General features: G+C 50.4%; 10 protein-coding genes across 10 annotated transcripts; 7 read left to right on the forward strand and 3 right to left on the reverse strand.

Annotated features, from left to right (window-relative positions):
• Positions 1-289: 289 nt before the first annotated feature.
• Positions 290-1,907, forward strand: B0J16DRAFT_162537 (glycoside hydrolase superfamily). The gene is made up of 3 exons (XM_046122232.1): positions 290-483; positions 538-639; positions 694-1,907. The coding sequence occupies exons 1-3, from the start codon at positions 434-436 to the stop codon at positions 1,739-1,741; spliced, it is 1,200 nt and encodes a 399-aa protein (XP_045981581.1). The 5' UTR covers positions 290-433; the 3' UTR covers positions 1,742-1,907.
• Positions 1,908-2,047: 140 nt separating this feature from the next.
• B0J16DRAFT_162551 (uncharacterized protein) lies at positions 2,048-3,942 on the forward strand. The gene is made up of 4 exons (XM_046122233.1): positions 2,048-2,228; positions 2,284-2,354; positions 2,413-3,535; positions 3,587-3,942. Exons 1-4 carry the CDS (start codon positions 2,130-2,132, stop codon positions 3,821-3,823), a joined length of 1,530 nt encoding a protein of 509 aa, XP_045981582.1. The 5' UTR covers positions 2,048-2,129; the 3' UTR covers positions 3,824-3,942.
• Positions 3,943-4,738: 796 nt separating this feature from the next.
• B0J16DRAFT_289720 (ubiquitin family-domain-containing protein) lies at positions 4,739-5,421 on the reverse strand. Its single transcript, XM_046124217.1, has 2 exons — positions 5,038-5,421; positions 4,739-4,982 (listed from the first exon to the last, which is right to left on the reverse strand). The coding sequence occupies exons 1-2, from the start codon at positions 5,413-5,415 to the stop codon at positions 4,896-4,898; spliced, it is 465 nt and encodes a 154-aa protein (XP_045981583.1). The 5' UTR covers positions 5,416-5,421; the 3' UTR covers positions 4,739-4,895.
• On the forward strand, positions 5,302-5,753 carry B0J16DRAFT_345474 (uncharacterized protein). The gene has a single exon (XM_046128269.1). The coding sequence runs from the start codon at positions 5,457-5,459 to the stop codon at positions 5,736-5,738; it is 282 nt and encodes a 93-aa protein (XP_045981584.1). The 5' UTR covers positions 5,302-5,456; the 3' UTR covers positions 5,739-5,753.
• Positions 5,754-7,051, forward strand: B0J16DRAFT_345478 (ribosomal protein S26e). The gene is made up of 4 exons (XM_046128270.1): positions 5,754-6,123; positions 6,278-6,405; positions 6,462-6,564; positions 6,730-7,051. Exons 1-4 carry the CDS (start codon positions 6,101-6,103, stop codon positions 6,827-6,829), a joined length of 354 nt encoding a protein of 117 aa, XP_045981585.1. The 5' UTR covers positions 5,754-6,100; the 3' UTR covers positions 6,830-7,051.
• A 295-nt stretch (positions 7,052-7,346) lies between these two features.
• Positions 7,347-7,952, reverse strand: B0J16DRAFT_345479 (uncharacterized protein). The gene has a single exon (XM_046128271.1). The coding sequence runs from the start codon at positions 7,851-7,853 to the stop codon at positions 7,380-7,382; it is 474 nt and encodes a 157-aa protein (XP_045981586.1). The 5' UTR covers positions 7,854-7,952; the 3' UTR covers positions 7,347-7,379.
• Positions 7,953-16,853: 8,901 nt separating this feature from the next.
• B0J16DRAFT_345483 (nuclear pore complex assembly-domain-containing protein) lies at positions 16,854-18,094 on the forward strand. Its single transcript, XM_046128272.1, has 3 exons — positions 16,854-17,067; positions 17,123-17,358; positions 17,411-18,094. The coding sequence occupies exons 1-3, from the start codon at positions 16,914-16,916 to the stop codon at positions 17,936-17,938; spliced, it is 918 nt and encodes a 305-aa protein (XP_045981587.1). The 5' UTR covers positions 16,854-16,913; the 3' UTR covers positions 17,939-18,094.
• Positions 18,095-19,627: 1,533 nt separating this feature from the next.
• B0J16DRAFT_345486 (uncharacterized protein) lies at positions 19,628-21,405 on the forward strand. The gene is made up of 3 exons (XM_046128273.1): positions 19,628-19,936; positions 19,991-20,630; positions 20,682-21,405. The coding sequence occupies exons 1-3, from the start codon at positions 19,793-19,795 to the stop codon at positions 21,056-21,058; spliced, it is 1,161 nt and encodes a 386-aa protein (XP_045981588.1). The 5' UTR covers positions 19,628-19,792; the 3' UTR covers positions 21,059-21,405.
• Positions 21,406-22,042: 637 nt separating this feature from the next.
• B0J16DRAFT_162651 (uncharacterized protein) lies at positions 22,043-23,782 on the forward strand. Its single transcript, XM_046122234.1, has 4 exons — positions 22,043-22,830; positions 22,882-23,268; positions 23,320-23,502; positions 23,555-23,782. The coding sequence occupies exons 1-4, from the start codon at positions 22,189-22,191 to the stop codon at positions 23,669-23,671; spliced, it is 1,329 nt and encodes a 442-aa protein (XP_045981589.1). The 5' UTR covers positions 22,043-22,188; the 3' UTR covers positions 23,672-23,782.
• Positions 23,783-23,892: 110 nt separating this feature from the next.
• On the reverse strand, positions 23,893-24,905 carry B0J16DRAFT_270448 (uncharacterized protein; the record flags this gene model as incomplete). Its single annotated transcript, XM_046123544.1, has 2 exons — positions 23,893-24,251; positions 24,296-24,905. The coding sequence occupies 2 exons, from the start codon at positions 24,903-24,905 to the stop codon at positions 23,893-23,895; spliced, it is 969 nt and encodes a 322-aa protein (XP_045981590.1).
• Between the last annotated feature and the right edge of the window lie 423 nt (positions 24,906-25,328).

The following is a 25,328-nucleotide window of genomic DNA, read 5'->3' on the forward strand; positions in this document are numbered from 1 at the left end:
CCACGTTTGAGCACCGCCACGCTTGGGACCGCTCAGACCCAAAATCAGCGCCGCAGATGACGACGCAAACACATGGATCACAGAGTTGGTTGAACCATTGTAGCTGAAAGCTGGCGGCTGAGTAAGAAGCCTGGGTGCCTCCATGTTTCTTATTTCTTACTTTATGTTTGCTTGTCAAGTCACATCCTCCTCTGATACCTCTATTTGCATTGTTATTCACTTTTGATTCCCATAAAGCTGAAGTGATTCCCCACCTCAAATCCCTCTAAGTGCCCCTCCTTCCAACATCACGGATCCTACGCAGATACAGCCAAGACTCCGGCTTGGACGGTGTACCTGGTCGAATCTTCTACTTATAAGCGCCATTTTCGCTGCATTAGCTGCAGTACTTTTACCGAACATCTCCATAAGTGATACCTCTACTTCAGCCAAAATGGGTGGTGGACCTGAAGGTTTCCGCACCGTTGCGTATTTCGTCAACTGGTAGGAATCTACCCTGTACCATCTCATCGAAAGCTCATGACTGACCCAAAACAGGGCTATCTATGGCCGAAAGCATCGTCCTCAAGACCTCCCTGTGGAGAACCTCACCCATATTCTTTACTCATTTGCCAACGTTCGTAGCGATTCTGGCGAAGTGTAAGTCTTTCTTCTTCAATCTCATAGTGGAACTACTTAGCTCATACATTCCAGCCACCTCACCGATGCATGGGCTGATACCGACATTCATTGGGAGAATGACTCCTGGAACGATGTCGGCACCAACTTGTACGGCTGCATGAAACAACTCAACCTTCTCAAGAGACGTAACCGAAACCTCAAGGTTCTTCTCAGTGTAGGAGGATGGACCTACAGCAGCAACTTCAAGGGCCCTGCCAGCACACCCCAAGGACGTGACACATTTGCCAAGAGTTGTGTCGACCTGATCAAGAACCTTGGATTTGATGGTATCGACATCGATTGGGAGTATCCTCAGAACCCCAACGAGGCCAGAGACTATGTTGAGCTTCTGGGTGCTGTGCGTCGCGAGATGGACGCATATGCACAGACTCTTAGCCAGCCTTATCACTTTGAATTGACTGTGGCCTGTCCAGCTGGCGCGACCAACTTCCAAAAGCTCGATATTCGTGGAATGGATCAATATCTTGACTTCTGGAACCTTATGGCCTACGACTATGCTGGTTCTTGGGACCAGAACGCAGGTCACCAGGCTAACTTGTACCCATCCCGCGACAACCCGGCCTCGACACCATTCTCTACATCTGCTGCCATCGACTTCTACGTCCGTAGCGGCGTGGCTCCCTCCAAACTTGTTCTCGGCATGCCGCTCTACGGCCGAGCCTTTGAGAATACCGATGGTCCCGGTCGTCCCTACCAGGGCGTTGGACAAGGTACCTGGGAGCAAGGAGTCTACGATTACAAGCAACTTCCTCTAGAAGGCGCGCAAGAGTACGGCGATAGGGGATGCTGTGCCAGCTACTGCTATAACCCTCAGACGCGTACCATGGTCACCTACGACACGCCGCGGGTCGCCTGGGACAAGGCCGAGTACGTGAGGAAATGGAAACTAGGAGGCGCTATGTGGTGGGAGAGTAGCGCGGATAAGGAGGGTGAGAAGAGTCTGATCACAACTGTTGTAAATGGATTTGGAGGACAGGGAGCGCTCATGAGGCAGGACAACTGCATTGAGTATCCCGCGACTAAGTACGATAACCTGCGAGATGGGTTCCCGAACAATTGAGGCGTCAAAGTGGACTCGGTGGGTCAGGAGAAAGAATGAACATTGATGATAGTCTGCAACGATTCTGCTTTCCAGAAGGGTGACATAAGTAAATGAATAAGATGATATTCGTCGCGGACTTCATAGGATGACTTTGTTTAATTGTAATGGAATTCAAGGACTGGAGGCATGATCAACTTTCACTTGAAGAACCAGACCTATTGGTTTAAGGTGATCTAAGAAAGGTCACGTGTGTGTTCTCCAGCCACGATAGCCACACTGGCCCGTGCGCAAGCTGCCAAAAAATTTCCACCTGCAAAAAAAGTGTGAAAATCTTAAGTCTCGAGCCATCACCAAACTCATCCGACGCGGAACATTCCCAATTGCGGCACCGGCAGGGAACGAAATCATGTCGCACATCGACTACGCTCTATACGAAAGCCCTGTGGGCTATGCCCTCTTCAAGGTGGTGCATCAGCAGGAGGCTGTCGGTCTCAAGTTGAAAGAAGTAACCGCATCCCGATTCTGGTGATTCTCGCGCCGTTTATTAACATGCATATTAGACTCAGGCCGCCGTCAATGATCTCGCCAAGTTCGGCAAGATGGTCCAGCTGACCAACTTCAGCCCTTTCAGGTATTTTAGACTCGGATGCGTAACGACAGTGAACGCGCGATCGCTGACATTGTACAAGGGGCCATGTCGAGGCGCTCGAGAACATTAACCTCGTCACCGAGGGTATCGTCTCCGACTACCTCAAGTCCGTCCTCGAACTCAACCTTCCCCAGACGAGCGGCAAGAAGAGCAAGGTTGTCCTTGGTGTTTCCGAGAAGAACCTTGCTGGTGCGATCAAGAGTCACTTCCCCGGCCTCGAGTGCGAGACCGCCGATACTTCTGACATCGTCGGCGACGTGATTCGCGGTATCCGACTCCACGCCGACAAGCTTCTCGGCGGCCTCAAGTACGGTGATGTTGAGAAGGCCGGTCTGGGTATGGGTCACGCCTACTCCCGTGCCAAGGTTAAGTTCAGCGTCACCCGCAACGACAACCACATCATCCAGGCTAGCGCAACCATCGACTTCCAGGATAAGGGCGTCAACCAGTTCTACATGCGCGTTCGCGAATGGTACGGCTGGCACTTCCCTGAGCTTGTCAAGATTGTCTCCGACAACTACACCTACTGCAAGCTTGTTCTGGCCATTGGCGACAAGAAGAGCTTGAACGATGACAAGCTTCACGACATCGCTGCCCTCGTCGAGGAGGACGGTGAGAAGGCCCAGGCCATCATTGATGCCGCCAAGGTCTCTATGGGTCTCGACATCTCCGAAGCTGATCTTGAGATCGTCAACGGATTCGCCCAGGCCGTCGTCAAGCAGGCCGACAACCGCAAGTCCACCAGTCTCTACCTTGAGAAGAAGATGTCCGACATCGCCCCCAACCTGCAGACCCTCATCGGCACCCCTGTCGCTGCCCGTCTCATCTCTCACGCTGGTTCTCTGACCAACCTCTCCAAGTACCCTGCCTCTACTCTCCAGATTCTCGGTGCTGAGAAGGCTCTGTTCCGCGCTCTCAAGACCAAGAGCAACACTCCCAAGTACGGTCTTATCTACCACAGCAGCTTCATCGGCAAGGCCGGTGTCCGCAACAAGGGCCGCATCTCTCGATACCTCGCCAACAAGTGCAGTATGGCCAGTCGTATCGACAACTTCTCTGAGGAGCCCTCCACCCGATTCGGTGAGGCTCTTAAGCAGCAGGTTGAGGACCGACTAGAGTTCTACGCCACTGGCAAGAAGCCCGCTAAGAACGCTGAGGTCATGGTACGTTGATTCGATTTTTCATCACTGATTGTATGCTAACAATTATTACAGAAGGGAGTTATGGATATCCTCGACGATGGTGAGGGTGCCGGCTCTGATGAGGAGATGGCCGACGCTCCCGTCCCCGAGAAGAAGTCCAAGAAGGAGAAGAAGGATAAGAAGGAAAAGAAAGAGAAGAAGGAAAAGAAGCGCAAGCTAGATGAGGAGGACGCCCCCGTCGAGAAGGAGGCTGATGGCGAGAAGAAAAAGAAGAAGAAGAGAAAGTCCAAGGCTGCGGATGACGAGTAGAGCTCTTCACATCGTTTGCCAGTGTTTGGACGTGCCTCCGTGTCTACTCGGCACTAATTTGCTCCAGCACTGAACGTTTTCGGAACGAGGATAACGGGAGATGCATCTTCAGTCATGATAGACGTTGCGCAAGGGTGGTCGGACTTGGGATAATGGCCAGGATCTCCCGTCAAGAACGCAGCGATGGCGATTCCTCGAAACAGGCCATGGGGCTTCGCAGTCCTTCGGGTCGCTTCTTCAGAGTCGTACATCGCAATGGCCTCGTGGCGGGAGAAGCGACTTATGACGCGTGGGGAACTGGCATCTCAGGGGCCCATGCGCAATTGTTTGCGGAGTTTTTGTAGGATCTGATCTGGCTTCTGGCTTTGGGCGTTTGAGGGCATTTGGCTTGATGTAAAATTGTTTTTCACTACGAGGGAAAACACATACCCTTTGTTTACAAAAACACAATTCACTGAAAACTGCATCGACCGACTGTGATTGTATAATGAGTGAGTAACAGTAGGCCTGTATGTCGACGACGAAGCGGCGTCGAGAACATGAGGGGACATTACCAAACAAACATGGAGACATGGTCGCATATGCCCGCCTTTCTGTACGCTACGGCCCCTCGTGAACGCTCCCCACTCCCCGGTCGGGCCCATCTTGGTGTTGAGGCAATACTCCACAAGGGCAAACAAGGCTCTGGCGAGATGAAAATTTCACCAACGAACACCAGGAAATTCATGCGAGGCTACAGAAATTCAGTCGATAAGAACAAGTGTGAAATGAAAAAGCAGATGAGTCGGCAGGTATGGATAAATTGTCCGAGTCTTGTCAAGCTGACGGCCAACAAGCATCATGACATGGTAGATTTTAGGAATTGTGGAGTGGCGATTATCATGGCACACAACCCCACGAGTACAACGAAGCAGTCACATTTCAAGTATTCATGTTGGTATCAAGTTTTTGTCTTCTTAAGCGTGAATGCATTATTTCAGAAACCGGATGTGCTTTATGCTACAGCCTTTCAACGCCCCATTTTGGCACCCTATCCGTTCCGTCATCAATCCCAATCCCGTGTTGAATGCATTTATTGCTTGTCGAAGACGTAGGTCAGGTGGCAGCGACCGCAGTACTGGCGGTCCTGCATGGCAGCCATGAAGACACCAGCGCCGCACTAAGAGAGGGGTTAGCAATTGCAAGAGATGATGAGCATAAGTGGTGATGCTTACAGTGTCGCTGGGGCACTCGCGTCGAAGTCGCTCGATCTTGCCATCAGAGTCGACCTTGTAGTACTTGAGGACGGCCAGCTTGGTCTTCTTGCGCTTGTGCTTGATCTTCTTGGGGGTGGTGTAGACCTTCTTCTTGCGCTTCTTGGCCATACCACCACGGAGGCGGAGGACCAGGTGGAGAGTGGACTCCTTCTGGATGTTGTAGTCGCTCAGGGTGCGGCCATCCTCGAGCTGCTTACCAGCAAAGATAAGTCGCTGCTGGTCCGGGGGAATGCCCTCCTTGTCCTGGATCTTGGACTTGACGTTGTCAATGGTGTCGGAAGACTCCACCTCAAGGGTGATCGTCTTCCCCGTAAGGGTCTTGACGAAAATCTGCATGATGCCTAACTGAGACGATTAGAATCCATGTCCAAAAGTGTATGTTCGAAGCAATGTGCCGTCTCGTCTCGTCTCGTCTCCGCCCGTATGCGGTTACCCTCGAGGCTCAGATTCGAAGCATCGAGATGCGCGCGCAGAGCGAGAAGAAATGCGATCGTTGGGTATCAAACAAAAGAAAAAGAGGCAATTCTCAAGCGAAAAGCAATGAAGCCCTCACTACAGAGACAGAGACGGAGACAGGCATTTGCAGCATCTTTCAGACGTACCTCGACAATAAGATTATTGCCTTCCTAAGCAATCCTCAGATGGTGCGAATGGGTTGAAGAAGATCGACTTTTGGTGGAGGTGGCGCCGGCTCAGAAATTCAGAAAGCCCAGCCGTGAAAGTGGAGTCACATGATCTAGGGTTTTCGCCGTTGCGGCCCTGCCCCTCGCTGCCCTGGCTTGCCGGCGGTGGTTTTCTGGTGGTAGTGGGGCCACCGAACCTCAGCGCTGCACGCCAGTCAACTCGTCAGTCGTTTTGGCCTTTGCCCTACCTCCAACCCACCAACTTTACTTTCGAAAAGTGGACTACTGATCGCCAACGCCTTTTTGACAAACGCACATTCTAGTGAGTCTCTTCTCTTCTTCTTCCTTTCTTTCTTCACTTGCGTGGACCTGAATTAACCCCAGCAGCAACCGTCAAAATGGTCAAGAAGAGAAAGAACAAGTACGACTCCCTATGCCCACCAGCCACCCAACCACGATCGCATTGCAATTCCGCTGCCGACGATGCTTCACGCCTGCATTGCGATGATGCTTGAGATCGCTTGGGCGGCTGTGACACCTTCGCACTTCGAACTCGAGTGCTAACAAGCTTCCAGCGGCCGAAACAAGAAGGGCCGCGGCCACGTCAAGCCCATCCGATGCAGCAACTGCTCGCGATGCACTCCCAAGGATAAGGCGATCAAGAGATTCACCATCCGCAACATGGTTGAGTCCGCTGCTATTCGTACGTCCCCATATTCGACCTCAGCTCGCTTCGAACAATCGCTTACAACCTCCTAGGTGACATCTCGGATGCCTCCGTCTTCGCGGAGTACACCGTCCCCAAGATGTACCTGAAGCTGCAGTACTGCGTGTCTTGTGCTATTCACGGCAAGATCGTCCGGTATGTTGTCCTCCTTTACAGGAGTTTGACGACTGCGCCATGGTTGCGTATGTGCTTTTAGATGAACCTTGGTGGTACCATATGAAACATATTCCAGCCTGCCCCAGCGCAGTCGCTTACTCCTGGTACGTTTAACGATTTATGAAAACTAATGTGTAATAATAGTGTCCGATCCGTCGTGGGCCGCCGCAACCGCGCTCCCCCTCCTCGCGTCCGATACAACAAGGACGGCAAGAAGATTGTCCCCACTGCCCCCAAGGCTTAGATGGGTTGATACCTGGGATGGAGTCCGGTTATGATAGCAGCATTCAAAAAATGGATGGGATGAATACCTTTGGGATCATGAGACTAAGAAATTCCAAAAATCAACTGGACGACGTTTGATGTCGACGCGTCTTTGACAAAATCATTCTGCCTTTACCCCTGTGAATTGATGTGTTCAATTTTGCTGTGTGATGACTAAGAGGTACCCAACGTCCAACGTCTGTAATAGAATAAACGACAAGGGAAGTACTCGGATACAGACCGTATGAGATACAGCGCATTCAATTGGGCATGGTTTTGATGACAAGTAAACAGTCCCATATCAGAAGCTGATGTAGATAGGTTTTGTCATTTATCTCCAGGCCTATAAATATGAAGTCCATCCAAGGAGATGTATACAGACAAACCAGGCCAGCGGAATTATGAAAACAATAGAAACATAGTAAAAGGAGTTGATTGTTTTTTTTTCAAGGTCAATGCCAAAGTTCAATCCCTATATCCTTTCATCGCTTTTTGCCCGCGTGTTTGATGTTATTTACAGTCCATCTACCCTAAAACCCGCCATCGGATCGAATCAACGCAGTCCCATTCTCCGAGCACGCATATGCATCAACGCAAACTCCTCCACCGCAGCAACTTCCTGTCAAGCACAAATATCCATCACCGCAATCTCCATCAGCCTCACAGCTGCCTGCGAAATTTCCACATTCAGTCCATTCAAACGCGATACCTATGCCTTCAGCGCTTGTGCCACACACACACCCCGTTCCTGGGATGATGGCTTCTCGAGGATACGCGCATTTATCACCTTCACCTTCTGCAACTTGAGCGTCAGGACAGCATGCGATCCGCGTGGAATCTTGAACGGTGATGTTGTAGGGCCTCGTTGATTCAGGTGCCCAGTTGAGGGTGGAGATGGCGGGTATTTGGGCCGCACCAGCGATAAGGGTCAAATTGAGAGGAATGTCGCCTTCATGAAGAGCTTGACAGATATCATTCTCGAAACTGCGGTGCGAATTGTACATGTCAATGTACTTTTCCAAAGAGCCTTTGGATGACTCGGCGTCTTTGGTGAAGAATGCCCCGAGAGCTTGCCAGAGGCGAGTGTACGCAGCGACAGCTTCGTCGGCCTCTTGTCTCGCTCTGTCAGTCCGTAGGCCACGATTGGTGAGATCATTTCGAAGCTCTGATGGATCTACAATGTCTTGTCCCGACTCCTCCAACATGGTGACTACTGTAGACAAGTCTGGGCATGAACCTCCGAACGGATCTGTGGCGATGAAGTCGATGACGCTGTTCTTGACAGCTACCTGACATCTCATAGAGCCTGATTGAGAACCAGGAAACGTGCAGTCAAAATCCCAGCGCCCGGTATCTTCATCAGCAGTGGCTTCCGCACAGACTGTGCCACCTACCAGAAGCTGAGGGTACTGTCTCAATGATTTGTCAACGACGTTGCCGCATTGGTCATGCAGGTACAAAGTCTGGCTGAAATCCAGATCGTCGGCGCGCTTCTGCCGCTTGAGGGCAGCGCACTGTACTCCAGCGAGCTCGGTTATCTGCTCGTACATGTCATCGATCGTGATGGATATGTCGTACGTACAGTTACTTCCCGAGAAGTGAATACCCTTGGCGTCAAGTGTCACCAGAAACCCAGCAGGATCCGCGACAGAGAGCCGCCCACGATGGGAGATGTCGACGAAGTATGTCCCACCCTCTTCGTCGCGGACCGTGAGATACAGTGGATCGACCCCGCCGCTTTCAAACTCAACAGACTCTATATATGGTATGGGAATTGAGATATTGTCTTCCCGAAGTCTGGAGTTGAACAATAACGCCCGACGGGTTGCATCGCCCTCCGGATCATCGGGAAGAGTATAGCATGTTTCTTCTGAGAGAGCCGCGGTGCGTGTAACATGCGTGAAGTTGGCTGCAGGGAATTCGGGAACTCCAGTTGTCGTCGCGTTACCAGCAGACGCGGAACCGTTGGACTCATCACTGGGTGTCGAAGTTGTGGGCACAGGACTCGAGAAGGATGTAACGGCTTCGGTACTTCCTGTCACAGAGGTTGTGGTATTGCCGCCAGAGATGACGCTCCTGCTTTCGGTACTGGTGGAGAATTGGAAAGAGTCTGTCGGCAAAGGCAGACTTGGGATCTCCGAGGTTGGCACACTGATGGTCGGTAGAGAGACTACCCCTGAAACAGATGATGTAAAGTTCCACCTAATACCACCGCTTTGGGTTGTGCTGGAAGACAACTCGGAGTCTGTGGGAAGAGATACAGATGATCCTGGCCCAAATGAACTAGGGATTGTGCCTGTACCAATACTCTCGGACACTCGAGATGTGGTATTCCAGCCTGATACCACACTCCCATTTCGAGTTGATGTGGATGTGTTCCCAGAAAGGGTCGGAAAAGATCTGATGGTCGCTGGAGTCGTCGGGAAAGGCAATGAAATCTCCGTTTGGGTCAGACTGATCGTTGGCATAGAAGCATTGCTCGTCGACGGAGGGATGGTACCATTCCAGCTAGGAGCTACAGAGTTACTTGACGTTGAGCTCGTCACCTCTTCAGAAGTGGGAATTGTGTCACTGGGAAGTGATACGGTTGAAAACGGCACGGGAGTACCAGTCCGAGAGATACTAATCGTCGGTATTGTGGTATTCCCACCTGATGGAGAAGCAGTGCTGTTCCAGCCAGGTATGGAGCTACCACTGCGAGGAGTGCTTGCTATAGACGATTGACTTGTGAAAGGCAAAGTTGGAGTCGGAGTTGAGACGAAAGTTCCAGATTTGGATGTGCTGATGGTCGGCACAGATACATTGCCACTAGAAGGCAAAGAAGTGCTATTCCAGCTAGGCGCAGAGCTTATACCTGGGGTTACTTCTGCCGAGGATGACCGACTCGGCAATGGTAACGTTGGAAAGGACATGAAAGTGCCACTCGACAGACTGATAGTCGGCACTGAGCCATTGCCTCTTGAAACGGACGTTGTGCTATTCCACCCTGGAAGCACCCTGCTACTAGTCGAGGATCCAGGCTCAGTAATGAGCGGCGTAGTTGGGAGCGTGATACTTGGAACAGACGCGAACGTCCCACTGGTTATACTGACAGTCGGCGCGGAAACATTACTCGACGATGGGGGAGCCGTTGTATTCCATCCTGGGCCAGCACTTGGGCTTGACGACATTGTCGAGTTAGTAGTCATTGGGGCCGTTGGCAATGGTGTACTCGGAAACGGTAGTCCCGTTCCAGTGATACTGATACTCGGAGTAGTCAAGCTCGAATTCCACCCCGTAGAGATTGATTCAGTCATACCTGTGCCACTTCCCGAAGGACTCGACGTCGTGTTTCCAGGAATAGACCATGGCAGCGAACCTCTTGTGGTCCCAGGTTGCGTCATCTCGGGTTCAGGAGTACTCGTGCTCGAAGGTTGAGGCGTTACATCCGTGCTGGGAGGTCGAGATTGTGTCTGGTTGCCAGACTGGACAAAAGAAGACGTAGGCCGTGTACCAGAAGTCTGGTTTTGGAACAGAGAGGACGATTCTGAGATAGGACCACGAGTATTTGACGGAGATCCAGGAGTAGTAAGGTTCCTCGAATCGGCAGGCTTCGAAGAGGTCTCGTCGAGAGTCTCTGTTGCGGGACTGCTAGAGTTCGTGAATGGACCTGTCCTCGAAGCCTCTTTCGTAGTCTCTACGGAAGATGAAAAAGCCGACCGAGTCTGGTTCCGTGATCTAGATGTCGCCTTCGACTCAGTCGTTGTCTTTTCAGGATAGGTCCCTGAAGCAGGCTGTCCCACAGATGCTGATGTCTCCCAATCAGTAGTCCAAGTATCCGAATATTCAACAGTGAACGAATCCTCTCGGGTCGTCGCCCTAGATGAATCGCTTGATGTACCTACGGTCTGCGAACTCGTAACAATACATGCACACTACATTGCATGAGCATCTTCCCAAACATGACTGAGAGGCTCACCCACGTAAGAAGCTATCCGTGTCTGGTTGTGCCGCACATACTCGGTAGGAGTACTATACCCTGCACCGCAATGGATTCCTTCCAAAACACTCGAGCAGAACTTGCCGTCATCTTCAATGAGCGAAGAGTAGAGTGCATCATGAGGACAAGAGACGGTCTCGTTCCAGTTGGCAGGAAAAGCAACGGCTAAGTGAGCGACGAAGAAAAGTAGCATCCACATGATGCTGATCTAACGAGTGTATTGAGAATGATGGTAGGTGGAAGTGGTGCTTGACTGATAGTTTCGACGTTACTTATAGGACGTACAGACAGAACACTTTCCTCTAGGATATTATCTTCTTGCATCGTAACCTTCAAGGGAATAGCTTGACAAGGCACCTGATCTTCCGAGCCCTGCCCCTGAACATCATCATGCTGCTGGAAGCTGGACCTGAGACAGGAACAGCTGTCCAAATCATGCAGAATCTGCCGAGACACGACAGTGACAGTCAAGACATACATATGGAGCCGAGAAGGAAGAGAAACAAGAACCACTCGGCACTTCTGCCCCCTGATAAGTACCACGGCGTGTGCGTCTGCCAAATCGAGCGGGTATCTGCATGGTGTCAAAGAAGCACCAGGATTCGCGAGTCTGGTTGAAGGCGAGTGGCTTGAAGGGCTCATTAATGTCCCAGATCCTGGTTAGAATGCGTTTGGTGAGGTGACACGTAGGAGTTGAGTTCCTGGATCGTGGGACGCGAGTGTGATACGAGTGGCGGTATGGGGAGGACAACTTCAGGTTGAGTCTGCGATGAGTTGTTATCACGGCTTGTTGACAAGAAAAAGAATGGCCAAAGTGATCAGCCTGTTGGCAAGTGCCAGCAACCATCCGAGGTCTCGTTGAAGTTGTGAACTAGCCAGGTCTATCTCGTCAGAGCGGCTGCAAATGGGACTCTATGCAAGAAACATCAAACATTTGGATATAATCATAAATCTAACCTCCGTCCATATCATTAAAGGTATCCGCAACCATGCCCAAACCCATATTCATCATCATCGTGAAATACAAGAACAAGGAACCTTTTTATTTACCATCCTCCCGCTTACCGAAAGGGCAATATCGTGGTATTGTTGCCTCCCTGGGTTCGTTGCGATGCCTGTTGTTGCCCTTGCGGTCTCACGATAAAGTCCTTGTTCTCAATCGTAACACTCTTGGTCATATGATTGACCTTGTACACTCCCACCAGCCGCGCCGCGAGCTCAAACATGTTGTTGCGCAGCGAGATGACAATGAACTGGGCGTTTTTGGTACGCTCCTTGATGTAGTTTGCGACGATCGAGACCTAAGTGATGTGTTAGTAAGACTCATAATACGAAAGACGAAGACTTCAATGTGGAATGCCCACGCGAGTGCGCAGACTGGTGGTCGATTCACAGCCGAGTGTCTCAGGGTTAGGGTAGTACTTACGTTTCTGAAATCCAGCGCGGCATCGATCTCGTCCATGACATACAGAGGAGTCGGCTTGTAGTGGTGCAGGGCGAAAACAAGAGCCAGACTACTGAGCGTCTTCTCGCCACCTGAGAGGTTGCTAATGTTCTTCCAACTCTTCTTGGGCGGCATGACACTGAACAAGATACCTTCGCTGAAAGGATCCAGACTGTCGACAAGTTCTAGCTCCGCGTTTCCTCCCATAGTGATCATCTGATACATCTCCTTGAGTCGAAGGGAAATAGCGCTGAAGCCTTCCATGAAACCTTCCAAACGCAGGCGACGCAGGTCATCGCATCGCTTCTTGGCATAGTCCCGCTGTTCGACAGCAGATTGAAGATCGGAGGCTCGGGCCGCATGCTCCTCCACTCTCCTTCGGTACTCCGCAAGGACGCCAAGATCAACGTTGACGTTCTGCGTCTTTTCTTCCAGAGCCGCAATTTCACCCTTGAGTGTCCTCTCATTCATATCGGCAAGCTCATCAGGCGTGTATCTTGGAAGCTCGTTAGGCTGTCCATTGACATGCTCCCCTTCTTCATCCTCTCCTTCGTCCTCCTCTTCCTCGTCTTCACCCTCTTCCTCTTCCGCGGGAGCATCTGTCATGTCAACATCATCTTGAGGAGCATCGTCCATTTCGACATCGCCATCATCACTCTGCTCAGGCTTTGGTTGCGATCGACGCTTAGGCTGGCTGTTGCCTGAACCACCAACAAGGTCGTCAATGTTTTGCAGAACGATCTTGGAAAGCTTATCATTCCAGTGTCGGAGTCGTGCTTGGTTTTCAGTGAGGGCTTTCTGGTTCTCCTCAAGTTTGTTGCGCATCTCGATCTCAACTGCTCTGGTCTCGTTGAGTTCGTCTGTCTTCTCATCGAGTTCACTCTTGAGTGCCTTGAGTTCTTTCTTCTTGGCAGCCAACCCTTCCTCAGCCGCAGCGACTTGTGCTTGAAGCTCTTCAGCTCTCTCGCCTTGGTTGTTGATGTCGTCTTCAAGCTTCTCAAGGTCACGAGAAGCAGCTGCAAGTTCCTTGGAGGACTTGGCATGGTCCTTCTCGAGCTTGATCTTCTGCTTCTCAGCCTTGACCTTGCGGACCTCAGCGTTGGAAATCTCCTCATTGTTTGAAGAGATTTCCTCCTTGATGGAATCGACCTTGGCCCTCTGTGCACGAAGCTTCTCACCACCAACTTCCATGATCTTGTCTTGCAGAGCCTTGATCTCTTCTTCCACACTGGAAGTCTCGCCATGGAGTCTCTCGATGTCCCTATTGAGCTTGGCGATCTCCTTTTGCAGAGCAGCGATACGGCTGTTATCAGTAGCAGAGGGTTGATGCTCCTTGCTAACCTCCTTGATGCGTCGCTGCATATCAGCGATGTTCCTCTCAGCGCTCTCAATCTCAAGGCCAATCTTCTGCATCCTGGTATCGAGCTGGGGAATTTTCTCGTTCAGCTCCTTCAATCGAGTCTCACATTCTCGTTGGTATTCCTGGAACTCTTGGAACTTGGTCTCCCAGCCATCCCGGTCGCTCTCGTACTTGGCAACCTGTTCCCTACTGACGTCCGAGACGAGCTTGGAAGACATGAGACCTCGTTTGACGGTTGAACCACCACCAGACATGGTGCCGGACTTGTCAATGAGTTCACCATCCAGAGTGACAACTCGCCAGCGCTTGGCGCCGTACGCGATCCTGTTTGCTTGGGCAAGGTCTGCAGCGACAAGGGTGTCTTGCATAGCGTGGTAGAATGCAGGCCGGAACTTGTCCTCCTTGGCAGTAACGAGATCGAACAGTCGAGGAGCGTTCTCAGGAGTTTGGATTGGCGACAAATCTCGTCTTCTCAGCTTGTCCAAACAGATGAAGTTACCTCGTCCGACGTTGTTCTTTCGGAGGTACTCGATACACTGCTGACCGGCCTCGACAGTTTCAGTGACAAAGTTATCCAGGGCACCACATGCTGTTGAGATGGCCACATCGTACTTTGGATCAATCGCGCCAAGGTTACCAAGTCGACCATGAAAGCCATCAATTCGACCCGATTCCTTCATGCGCATCAAAGCAGAAAGCACGTTGCCTCTGGCCTGTGTGTTAGACAAGCTTGAGCGCGCCTCATCGGCCTTTTGACGTGCATTGGAGATCTTTGAACGAATCTTGGGCTCCTGCTCGGCAAGAACTGACAGTTCAGATTTCATGTTGTCAGCCTCTTTAAGAAGTTCGGCCTTCTCAGCCTGGCAAGACTTGAGCTCGGACCGCTTAGCAGACTTGTTCTCCTCAATGGATGCGATCTTTGACTGAAGGTCCTCTAGGGCCACGGCGCCAGCATTGGCTTTCTCTTGAAGAATGTTGAGTTCACTCTCAGCGACTGCAACAGCCGATTGCTTCTGGTTGATCTTCTCATTCCAGGGCTCGAGAGACTTTTGCTTGGCGGCGATTTGGTCAGAGAAGGCCTGTGTCTTGCCTTTGAGGCTGTCTCTGATCTCGGCCAACTCAGCTTCAGCAGTTTGAACTTGTTCCTCGAGCTCGGCGATTTCCTGAGTTCGGGTATCGATCTCCAGACCACATTGCTCGATAGTCTCATCGGCTTCGACGGATGTCGCTTCGGCGTTGGCGATCGTCTTCTCGAGCTTCTTGCGCTTGTCGTCCAGGAACTTTCGCTTTTCATCGAACTTTACGCGCTCCTGCTCGAACTTGGCCATCTCCTTGACTAAAGCTTGCGTCGACTTTGATTGGATCTCAAATTCCTTGGAACCCACATCGTAATCCTCTTTGAGACTCTTGATAATTTGCTCGCTGCCGTGGTGCTTCTCAAGCTCAGCATCCAACTGCGCTTGCATCTGAGTGATTGCCTCTTCAGTAACAGTCAGATTCTCGTTGCACTTGTGGATGAAGAGCTGATACAGAGCAGACTGCTTCATCGCCAACTCATTTTCGTCCCGAATGTAGGCGATGGCCTTATCTTTCTTATCCTCGAGGCTGTTCTTCTCTTTCTCAACGTGCTGAACACGGCCGCTCTTTTCCATACACACATCGTTAAGAGCCTCGACTTCGGCGGCAGACTCTTCGATGGGGGTCTTGTACTTAGAGGTTCCAATAATGTCCTCGAGATACTCGAGCAGACCATCTTCGTGTTCATTGCCGGCCTTGGCCTTCATTTGGGCAATGGACTCGACCTCACCCTGGAGAATCAGGAAACGCTTGTGATCAAGATCGACGCCCCGATCGCGGAGGAGTGTCGTGACTGTCGTGAAGTTGGATTCTTTTCCATTAATGTAGTATTTGCTCGAGTTGTTCTTGAAAGCCTTTCGTGAAATAATGAGTTCGGAGTTAGGGATAACCTCGTGGCCGCCACCAGGCTGAACAAATTAGCTTGTAATCGTATTTGGAGATTGGTGTTCTTACCTGGTCCATGACCTCCTGGAAATAGACAGCGACCTCACAGTGGTCCAAGTTTGGATATTGAGCCGAGTTGTGAATCAGAGCAGAGATCTTGCCCTGTCGCATTTTGCTAGCTCGGAAACCGAAGACAAAAAGTAGGGAGTCGATAACATTGGACTTTCCAGAACCGTTGGGTCCCACAACAGACGAGAAAGACGCATGAAAAGGACCAACTTCTTGTCTGCCAGCATAACTCTTGAAGTTGTTGAGAATAAGATGTGTCAAGACAATTCGTGACTTTGGTGTAGTGTCTTCAACAACTGGGATGGCCATTGTCCGAGACTTTAAGACAATATCCATAGGCTTTTCCATGATGGTACTCATGGGTTTGATCGGCTTAATAGTAGCCTGAGTATCGTCGGCATTTGAAGCATTCATACTGGCATCGGAAATGTCGGCTAAAGCAGCCATTGGCTTTTGGGAAGACTCAGGAGATTTCGGGGGTTTCGCTTGCGGCGTAGGAGGCAGTTCAGGGACTGATGAAATGGAGCTTCTAGCCGTGCTCTTGCGATTTCGAGGCGAAGGCCTGGCTGGCGAAGATGACATGGGCTCCGTCTTGATTGTTGTGTCAGCATCGAAGACCGCGCTGGACTCTGTCGCAGGGGCAGGAGTGGGAGCCTTTTTGGGACGACCTCGAGGTCTAGGGGCAGCAGTGGGAGTAGGCGCTGGCGTTGTTGACTTGCGACCACTTCTGGTTGCTCTTCTGGCTGGCTGGGGCTCTGGTTCAAAGTCCTCTTCATCTTGGACTCTGGAGCGGTTGGAAACATCCTCTTCGTCGTCAGATTCAACAATGGCGGTGCGCCTTGTTGCGCGCCGGGGTCTAACAGGGGATGACATTCTGAAGGACTGTTCTTGTCACAGACAAGAGAGGAAATATGAAGGATTGTTGTAAAGAAATGTTAGTATAAACGCAGAAGCAGCCTGACCGTTGTAATTCCAGGTCGGCCGGTTTGTTGTGTGAAAGGAAGCTGTACAAATTCAACGGTTGCGCCCCGCGTTTGTTTAGAAATGTCCCAACCTGGAATCGGCCATGTAAACAACAAGTACGTACCACACAGGCCACCCCGCCGATGTTGGCTCACGTGATCTCGCGATGGAGCCTCACTTTTTGGCTTGGCCGGTTTCGCGATAGCTTTTTGAAGCTATTTAGCTATCAAAACATTGCTTGAATCGCAAACATTGGCCCAATCTTTCGACATCGTAAATCGCCCACAATGTTCGACTACACCAATCTTCACCACGTTTTTGCTGAGGGGGTAGTTAACCCCTACGATCGCGAGACCCAGCGTGAAATCGAGACGTCTCGCAAGAATTTCGATGGCGCTTTGTTTATTGATCGCGTTCTGAGAGCTGTCGGAATCACAAAGGGTAGGTGTCGCGCAAAACGATGACGGATCGCCTATTGCTAACACTATTCTCACAGCAAAGATATACCCTCCCAAGACCGATAATGCCTTGAAGCAGCTGCACCAGCAGGTTTGCGAAGCCAACATGTCCACCCACCACAAGTTCTCCATTTTCTACTACATTCTTCTCGATTTCGACCGAACATCAGGTCGCGACAACGTTTCCGACGCTTTTGTGGATGCATCTGGCATGCCTAAGAAGTACCAGATCTTCATGAAGGGTCTGTGGTATCTCGATCATCGAGACTTTTCGGTAAGTTTTGCGACTGCGTCGGCCTGTACAACGACTGACAACGTTCTTACAGAGAGCGCTGGAGTATATCTCGCACCCTTCTCTTATACCCGACTTTGCAGATGATATCATTACCGTCCTTGTCCGCTCCGCCGAGGACCACGATTACAGCACTGCCCTATCGTACTTTTATGCCGTCCAGCCTATACTTAAGACGTCTGCTGCTCTCGAGCTCCTCTTCAATGCAATGGCGCACACAAATATCTCTGAGGCTCTGTTTTACTCCCGAACATACCCTCCCCACACCAGGGAGATGCTCTTCAGTCAATTGATTGCTGCCGTCTTGGACGGCTCAAGTGAAGACTTCTCGGACCGAGCCACCGAGCTCGCCTTCTTACCCTTCGACAAATCCGAGGAAGCCTGGTTCGAAGAGTACCTACTCCATGGCAACGGAAAGAACCACAAGAAGGCCAAGGACACACTTGTCATCCGTAAGATCGCCTGCGATCAGTTTGCTGAGGTGTCAAAGATCCGAAATGGCGGCCAATGGTCTGGAATCCTAGAAGGTATCAAGGGTGGAATCAGTGGCCATGCGGAGTAGAGGTTGTGCATATGGAATCCGGTGCTAGTTGATGGTTGTGCATAGCGTAGGCGTTAAAATCGGTCTTCCGTTACCCTTTAGACTGGATGACAAGTGTTGATACTTTAAAATGATTGGAATTTGTTTTCTTGGCCCCATCTCATAAATCCAATTTAGTGTACGCTTGTTCCGGGACCCAGAAGACTTATGCACATCGTAAAATGCTTATCCCACAGGAGCGCCTCCACCACCACCACCACCACAATCACCATGATTTGCAATCGGTAATCTGCTTCTGTAACCTCGGTAAAGATCCACCATTTTGAGTAAGGCAAAGTCTGAAGATGCAGATTTTCGAGTCAATGGTTTGCCGAGCCGAAGTATCCAATGAAATAATACCGGAAACTAAACGGATATGCCAGGGCGACCATGTACGTATGTATGTATATCCAGCGAGAGGGATATGTAGATCCTCCGCAAGGTCTTGATTGTGGGACTTGAGATAAGCTCAGTGGAACTCGCTGATATTAAGCTGATATCAGGAGACTTGACCGGGATGAGACTCAGTTTTGAATTAGAAGTTTGACAATCCTTGGGGCTCTACAATAGAAGGTCGAGAACGGGCAGAGCTTGCGATGTCACCGTCCGTGTCGCGTGTCAGCCACTCCTTATGTCCGTTCTCCCGAAAGTTTATGAGACACTACGAATAGAATTCGACGGCTTCACAACGGCTCCTCAGTCTCTAATTGTAGTGGCGTCGTAGGCTTAAATCCGTGAGAACTTTCCTTGCCATCCCTTGATTACAAACTCGGGATTCTCGGGATTCGACCTCGACATTGATAACACCCCAGTCCAGAGGATGGATCCATAATATCTAAAGGTCCGAATACTCGTCTTGGCTTTGATTCCAAGCTGACAAGTACAAGTCCGTAATTTGAGATAAGTTAACGTCCCCTAATTACCTACCCACGACATGCATGTAAAGAACAAATTCATGATGACCCAGTGTTGAAAATGCAGGCACCGTCAGCTTCTGGTGCAATTTAGCTCACACCATCTTCTGGCCTCAGCAGTTCAGCATATCATTGGGTTGATTCGAGTAGAGCGCTGACTACGCCTAAATAGGTAGGTTGTTTGATGCTTCTTCGAATCCCCTGGAAGTTGCAGCTGAAAACAAGGCGCAGGGCGATCAATGCGTGACATATATTAGGTGCAGCATCACTCGAATTGGCAGCTCAATGTCAGACGAGACGCCGTTGGTAACAAGGGCATGTTATAGCTTTGACTTTGACAAGCAACAATTGCCGCAGGAGACTCGCTCACGGACGAAGCTTTTGACAGTTTTGCCACCATGATCACCATTTAATCCTCCCAAACAAGGAGTCTAAGGGTAATCGCCTAATTCAGCCCGTGACCGAGGCTTGCGAGGCAAATCAAGAGCCCGGCTTTTTGTACCGGTGGGCCTTAGAGAAATGGACCTCAAGGGTTCTGATCCGCTACCACATCATCACAAGGTGCCGGCATCCTCTCTCCCCATGGGGGGCGCCAGGGTGTTGATAGCGCGGTTTTTTTCTCTCTACACCAACCATTTCTAAGGCCAACCGTTGGCTCTAGTTTGACGATGGCCCGTTTTTTTCTACAGGTTTTCCGGGTCTGGGAAGAGGGAAAAATGGTAACGGGTCCCCCCCCAAAAGCTCAGGTCGAGTCATCACTCTTCCTCTAGTTTTGCCCCATCTTCTTTAATACTGACCCATTTCTCTTCTGTTTTTGGATCTTTGCTTTTGCTTGTTTACTTGCTTGCTCTGGTTTCCGCATCTCATCGATCGTGGAGACCCAGAAATTCTGTGTTTCAACCATTCCTCTTGACAATGAATCATGAGGGATGATACCCCCAATATCATCGCTTCGGCCGCCATAACACTTCCTCTCGCGACCTTGGCCCTTATTGCTCGACTTATCGCGCGACGGATTACAAAGGCTGGATATGGCATCGACGATGCATTTTCCGTTGTTGGATGGGTATGTTGTGCTTCAATACCGCTGGTGAATGATTTGTTCTAACACCGTTTCAAGTTGGGTTCGGTGGCCTTGATGACGAATGGAATGATATGGATCACGGATGGACTGGGAAAACCCATGGAGAATGGCCTTACAGACGACTTCACTTTCTACGATAAGAACCGACTAGCATGGATTCATATGTGGACGACGAGCTTTACTTACACCTTCGCCATCGCCTTCTCGAAGTTCGCTGTACTCGCCTTCTACTGGCGCCTCTTCCAATTCTCCGACATCCGAATACCCATTCAAGTCCTCTCGTGCATCACTGTCGCATGGTTTCTATTACGCTTATTCATGGTGTGCTTGCAATGCCTGCCCCTGACAGCATTGTGGGATGGAACGCAGGAAGAAAGAGCAGCAAAATGCCACATTAAAGAGTCGACATTTTTCTTCTCAACAGTATTGACGCATGTTTTGATAGACTGCGCTATTCTCATCCTGCCTGCCATTGAGGTTGGAAAACTTCACCTGCCGAAAGGCCAGAAGTTTGCCGTCATCGCCTTGTTTGCATTCGGTGCTATGACCTGCCTTGCTTCCATTTTCGTCCTCATTGAGTCGTTCAAGTTCGAGTCGGACTCCAAGGAGATGACATTACAAATGGGACTCCACTACGCTTGGTCTATCGCCGAGTGCAATTTTGCTGTAATTGCTGGTATGTTTTGATTGTGTCTGTCAATGTGATCGCTTACTCACTGATGAATAGCCTGTCTTCCAATGCTTCGACCCGTGGCTCGTCGAGTCTTGCCAGGATCTTTCCTTACTTCCAATAGTGGCGGCCAATCCACCCAATTCAGCGCTCCCTTCAACGCCCCATTCAGCAATGGCATACGCCTCACAGGCGTGTCCAAGACGCGGTCTCGTGAAAACGACGGAGGCAGCTCAACGCATGAATTGGCGTCAAATAGTGGTGGACCGCCAGATATATACGACATGGCAGAATGGCCACATGGAACCCAAACAACGATATCAAGCCCTTTCAGAAAGTATACGTCTGCAAAAGACTATGAAAGTGGCGAGGCGGGAATTCGTGTCAATGAAGAAACCGATATTTCTGTCCAACGGCGTGACGACCAGGTATGAATAGGGCGGCGACCCTTGGCGTTTTGGAATACAATGGCGATGCTGGATACTTAACTTTAGATACCATTGGATAATGCCAAATCCATATTAATTCTGTTAAACAAGCCGGTGGTTGTGTCGTATGATGTGATGTACTTGAATAGCAACCCCCTGAGGAGAAGAGGCATCGTGGTCGAAATTGGGTTTTGTACCAGCACCACGGCATCGGCCCGTCAGCCTTGATGCTGTTACATTCCAGCCTGCATCAAGGTTTCCATGGAAATATCCAGAACCAATCCGTTGGGAATGGATCAGGTGTTGCAGGAGTTATATAACATCACTCAAACGTGTATGCCTGAGGCGTGAATCGCAGGTGAAATGTTACAGTTCGCTATGCCGAACATTGCCGCTGGTTAATGCTCACCTTGACCAAGCTAACCTCACCTTACTCCGCAATGTACGGAGCCTGGCATCCAAAACGAGAAATCGTATGAATCGCGAATCTATTTTGGTCTTGGCTTGTCGGCTTGTCATTCTTAAGCCGATGAATTGTTTAAGTAACATGGATTGAAGTCATATCGACCTGGTCAGTGTTCGTTAGGTATAGGTTAATGTGGTACGGTTCAGTAGCTGTCCCGCGGGAAGGCGGGCTCATCTCCAACTTCACCACCGGTCTTTAATATCCGGCGTTTGAGCCCCTGTAGTCTGGCTCGATGGGAAAAAAGGACACTTAAGTGCACTATACGTAGTGAGAACTTTTAAGGTAAGGCTATAGGTACGCAGATAACATATGTCGAATTGGGATCACGAAGTTGAATCAGCTCAAGTGACGTACTATATCTCCAGTTGAAGGCTCCGCTAGCTTCAATGCAGCGCTGAGCATGATCATGCAATTGATAGCTAATCGTAAAGCTGTCAAACATTTGAAGACTCTGTCTCTATTCTGCAACGTTAGTATTATACCCTTGTAGACGTTAAATGGTATTCGTTCGTATAATATAGCTCCCAAGGTACTGCAAGTCCGTGCGATGCCCTCAGAAACTCGGCCCGCTTAATTCAGAACTTGTTTTCGTTCCCCACGATCTTTCCCGTCTCCATTTCTTCAATCTCCAATCACCACTCCGTTAATTTGTCCACGACAAACTCTCACAATGGCTTCATTACTGCGTATGAAGGCCGCTACAGGCCTCTCCGGCCTATCAAGAGCTGCCGTCTCTCGAGTCCAGATCGGCGCTCTCTCCCACAGCGCAACCCTCTGCCAGCGCGGCGCCATCGACCCTCAACGACGTCTTTTCAGCAACTCTGGCTTCCTCAATGGCTCATATATCGTCTCTGTGCCTCCCATGGCCGAGTCTATCACCGAAGGCACACTGTCTAGCTTGGCCAAGAAGGTTGGCGAGCAGGTTGAGCAGGATGAAGAGATCGCCAGCATCGAGACTGACAAGATCGACGTTCTTGTCAACGCGAACGAACCCGGATCCATTGCCGAATACTTTGCCGAGGAGGGCGATACCGTTGTCGTTGGACAGGACCTTGCGCGTATCGTGACTGGAGAGGATGCTGCTTCCGTTAAGAAGCCCGAAGGAGAGGAGTCAAAACCTGCCAAGGAGGAGCCTAAGAAGGAGGAATCCAAGCCTTCCGAGGAGCCCGCCAAGGCTGGGGAGAAGAAGCCTTCTCCTGCTGAGGAACCTCCCAAGCCCTCAAAGCCTGCCGAGTCAAAGCCTGCGCCCAAGGAGACCAATGCCGCTGCTCCTGCCCAGACCACAGGTGCCCCCAACCGAGGCGAGCGAGTTGTAGGTATTCCAGATATGCGGCCGTAATGCATGACTAACCGAGTATTGCAGGAGAAAATGTCTCGTATGCGACGAACCATTGCCGGCCGTCTCAAGCAATCCCAGAACACTACCGCTTCCCTCACCACCATTCAAGAAGTCGACATGTCCAACCTGATCGCCTGGCGAGCCAAGTACAAGGAGGAGGTCGCTGAGGAGCACGGCGTGCGTTTAGGATACATGGGCGCTTTCACAAAGGCCACCACCATGGCTGCCCAGAAGGTTCCTCAGATTAACGCCCAGATCGACACTGAGAAGGAGATCATCACATACCACGATTACGTCGATGTTAGCATTGCTGTCTCAGCACCCAAGGGTCTTGTCACCCCCGTTTTGAGGAACACTGAGTCCATGAGCATTGTCGAGCTAGAGCGCGCGGTTGCTGCTGCTGCTAAGAAGGTGAGTTGCCGTGGTCGATGGGTATCATTGCAAAAGTGCTAATCCGTGTAGGCTCGCGATGGTAAGCTTACCATGGAGGATATGGAGGGCGGCAGCTTCTCCATCAGCAACCCTGGTATCTTCGGTTCCATGTTCGGAACTCCCGTCATCAACTACCCCCAGGCTGCTGTCTTCAACATGAACGGTATCCGCCAAGAGGTCGTTGCTATCAACGGCGAGGCTGTTATTCGACCTGTAAGTTCCCCGCTCGCTGCCTATCATGACTTGTCCGACTAACCTCTGTAAGATGATGTACATCAGCTTGACCTACGATCACCGTCTCATCGATGGCAGAGAGGCTTCTGCTTTCTTGAACACCGTCAAGAAGTTCATTGAGGATCCTTCTCGCATGCTTCTTGCTTAAAAAGTTATGGATTCATTTGTATTCTAGCGTGAATGGGGTGCGTTGATTGGGTTAGAGGGGTGGAAATGTGTATCATTTATCGTTGTTGGCTGCACACGTTGGCGCTTGTATAGAGTTGGACCATTACAGGCGTTTTATAATCCTACTCACCGATCCAATCATTACATGCATAAAATCTCTGTCGCCCCAGTGCCATATAGCTACGGCAATCAAAGTCTATGTCAAGAAGTGATCTCGCTCTTCATACACGTCGTTCCATCTCTCTCAACGAGAACGCCCCAAGTTTTCCCATTTTCTATATCCTTAATTGCCTCAGTTCGAATATTATATGTCTGGCCAGCATACAGCGGTGATAGAGCCCTGTATGTAACGCCTCGAGGGGTATTGCCGTTGCTGTGGACGTCTCGCCAATAGTCAAGGATATTGATGAGGTTTAGTGGCCCATGGACGACTTCGCCAGGATGACCTTCGACGTTCTGAGTCCAGGCCTGATTGTAGTGAATCATGTGTCCGTTGAACGTCAATGCTGAAAATCTAAAGAGGCCGACGGGCGACCAACGAAGTTCCCTTGTGGGATGACCTGAGTATGTTAGCACCGTCTGTCCATAGTACTGGGATGCCTACCTTCGCCTTGAGATTCGACGTCCCTAACAATAGATGGGCCTCGCATGATATTCTCAAGAGGCTTCGGCGCCTCGTGTACAGCTTCGAGGTCAATCTCAGGCCTAAACACCCACGAGCGACGATCTGTTAATGCCAAACCCTTGGGACCCCAAAACTCTTTCTCAACTTCCACGAGGACCATTTCGCCAACCGACCGGCTCTTCTTAGGCGTTGCGCTTAGAAGTTTTGTCCTTTCCTCGACGTAATCACCTACGCGAAGTGACACGTCCTTGGCCCAAGTCATTTTACCCCCAGCCCACATCCTCCGTGTAAAAGGCGCCGAGGCATTGAATGTCGTATCACTTCCATCGGCACCTAGTTCTGCCTCGGTTCCATTTGGTGTGAAATATACAAGATGATAGCCGGGTGGCACAGGCGTTCCTTCAGCAGGTGGTTGCTCAGAGACGTCCCGACCGTTCAATTGAGGCCGGTTGAGAGTGACAGCTAGTTTTTGTAGTTGGTTTGCATCTATTAGTTGACGGCGGATGGTGGACTTGTTGGAAAAGGTCTCTAGTAAATGGGTTGCTGCGTCTGAGGCCGTGGCTTTGAGATTGCGGAGTCTTGAGGACATTGTGAGTGAGTGTAAGTGATATGCGGGGCTTGAGTATGGGAGAGGGGAAGCCATATAAGATGATGATGGGTCAACTCAAGGATTGTCCGGCACTTTGTAGGGGTCTGAGACATTTATATTCAAAGTGAAATCGGAGTTTGTCAGTTGATAGAGGTTCTTCTTCCCTTTGCTAGCAATTGCTTGCAGACTTTTAGTGGTCGTTATTCAATGGGATCAAGAAACCAGCCACAAATGCATTCATCAGACAGTTCCGAAGCTCGACCACGAGACTTGCATCATTGTCAGTTTCTATAAAGTATCTCTTGTAATATATTCTTATCTCTGCATTTTGAAACATTATTAGCAGTCGCATTATTGACAAAGTCAACGGCTTCTAGCGCCGCATTTACTGACAGACAAAGCCTTCTCCACCTTCGGAAGGCG

This window comes from Fusarium flagelliforme (assembly GCF_020744385.1).
Source record: "Fusarium flagelliforme strain FIESC 12 MPI-CAGE-AA-0113 chromosome Unknown B0J16scaffold_5, whole genome shotgun sequence".
In the NCBI taxonomy this organism is placed as follows: domain Eukaryota; kingdom Fungi; phylum Ascomycota; class Sordariomycetes; order Hypocreales; family Nectriaceae; genus Fusarium; species Fusarium flagelliforme.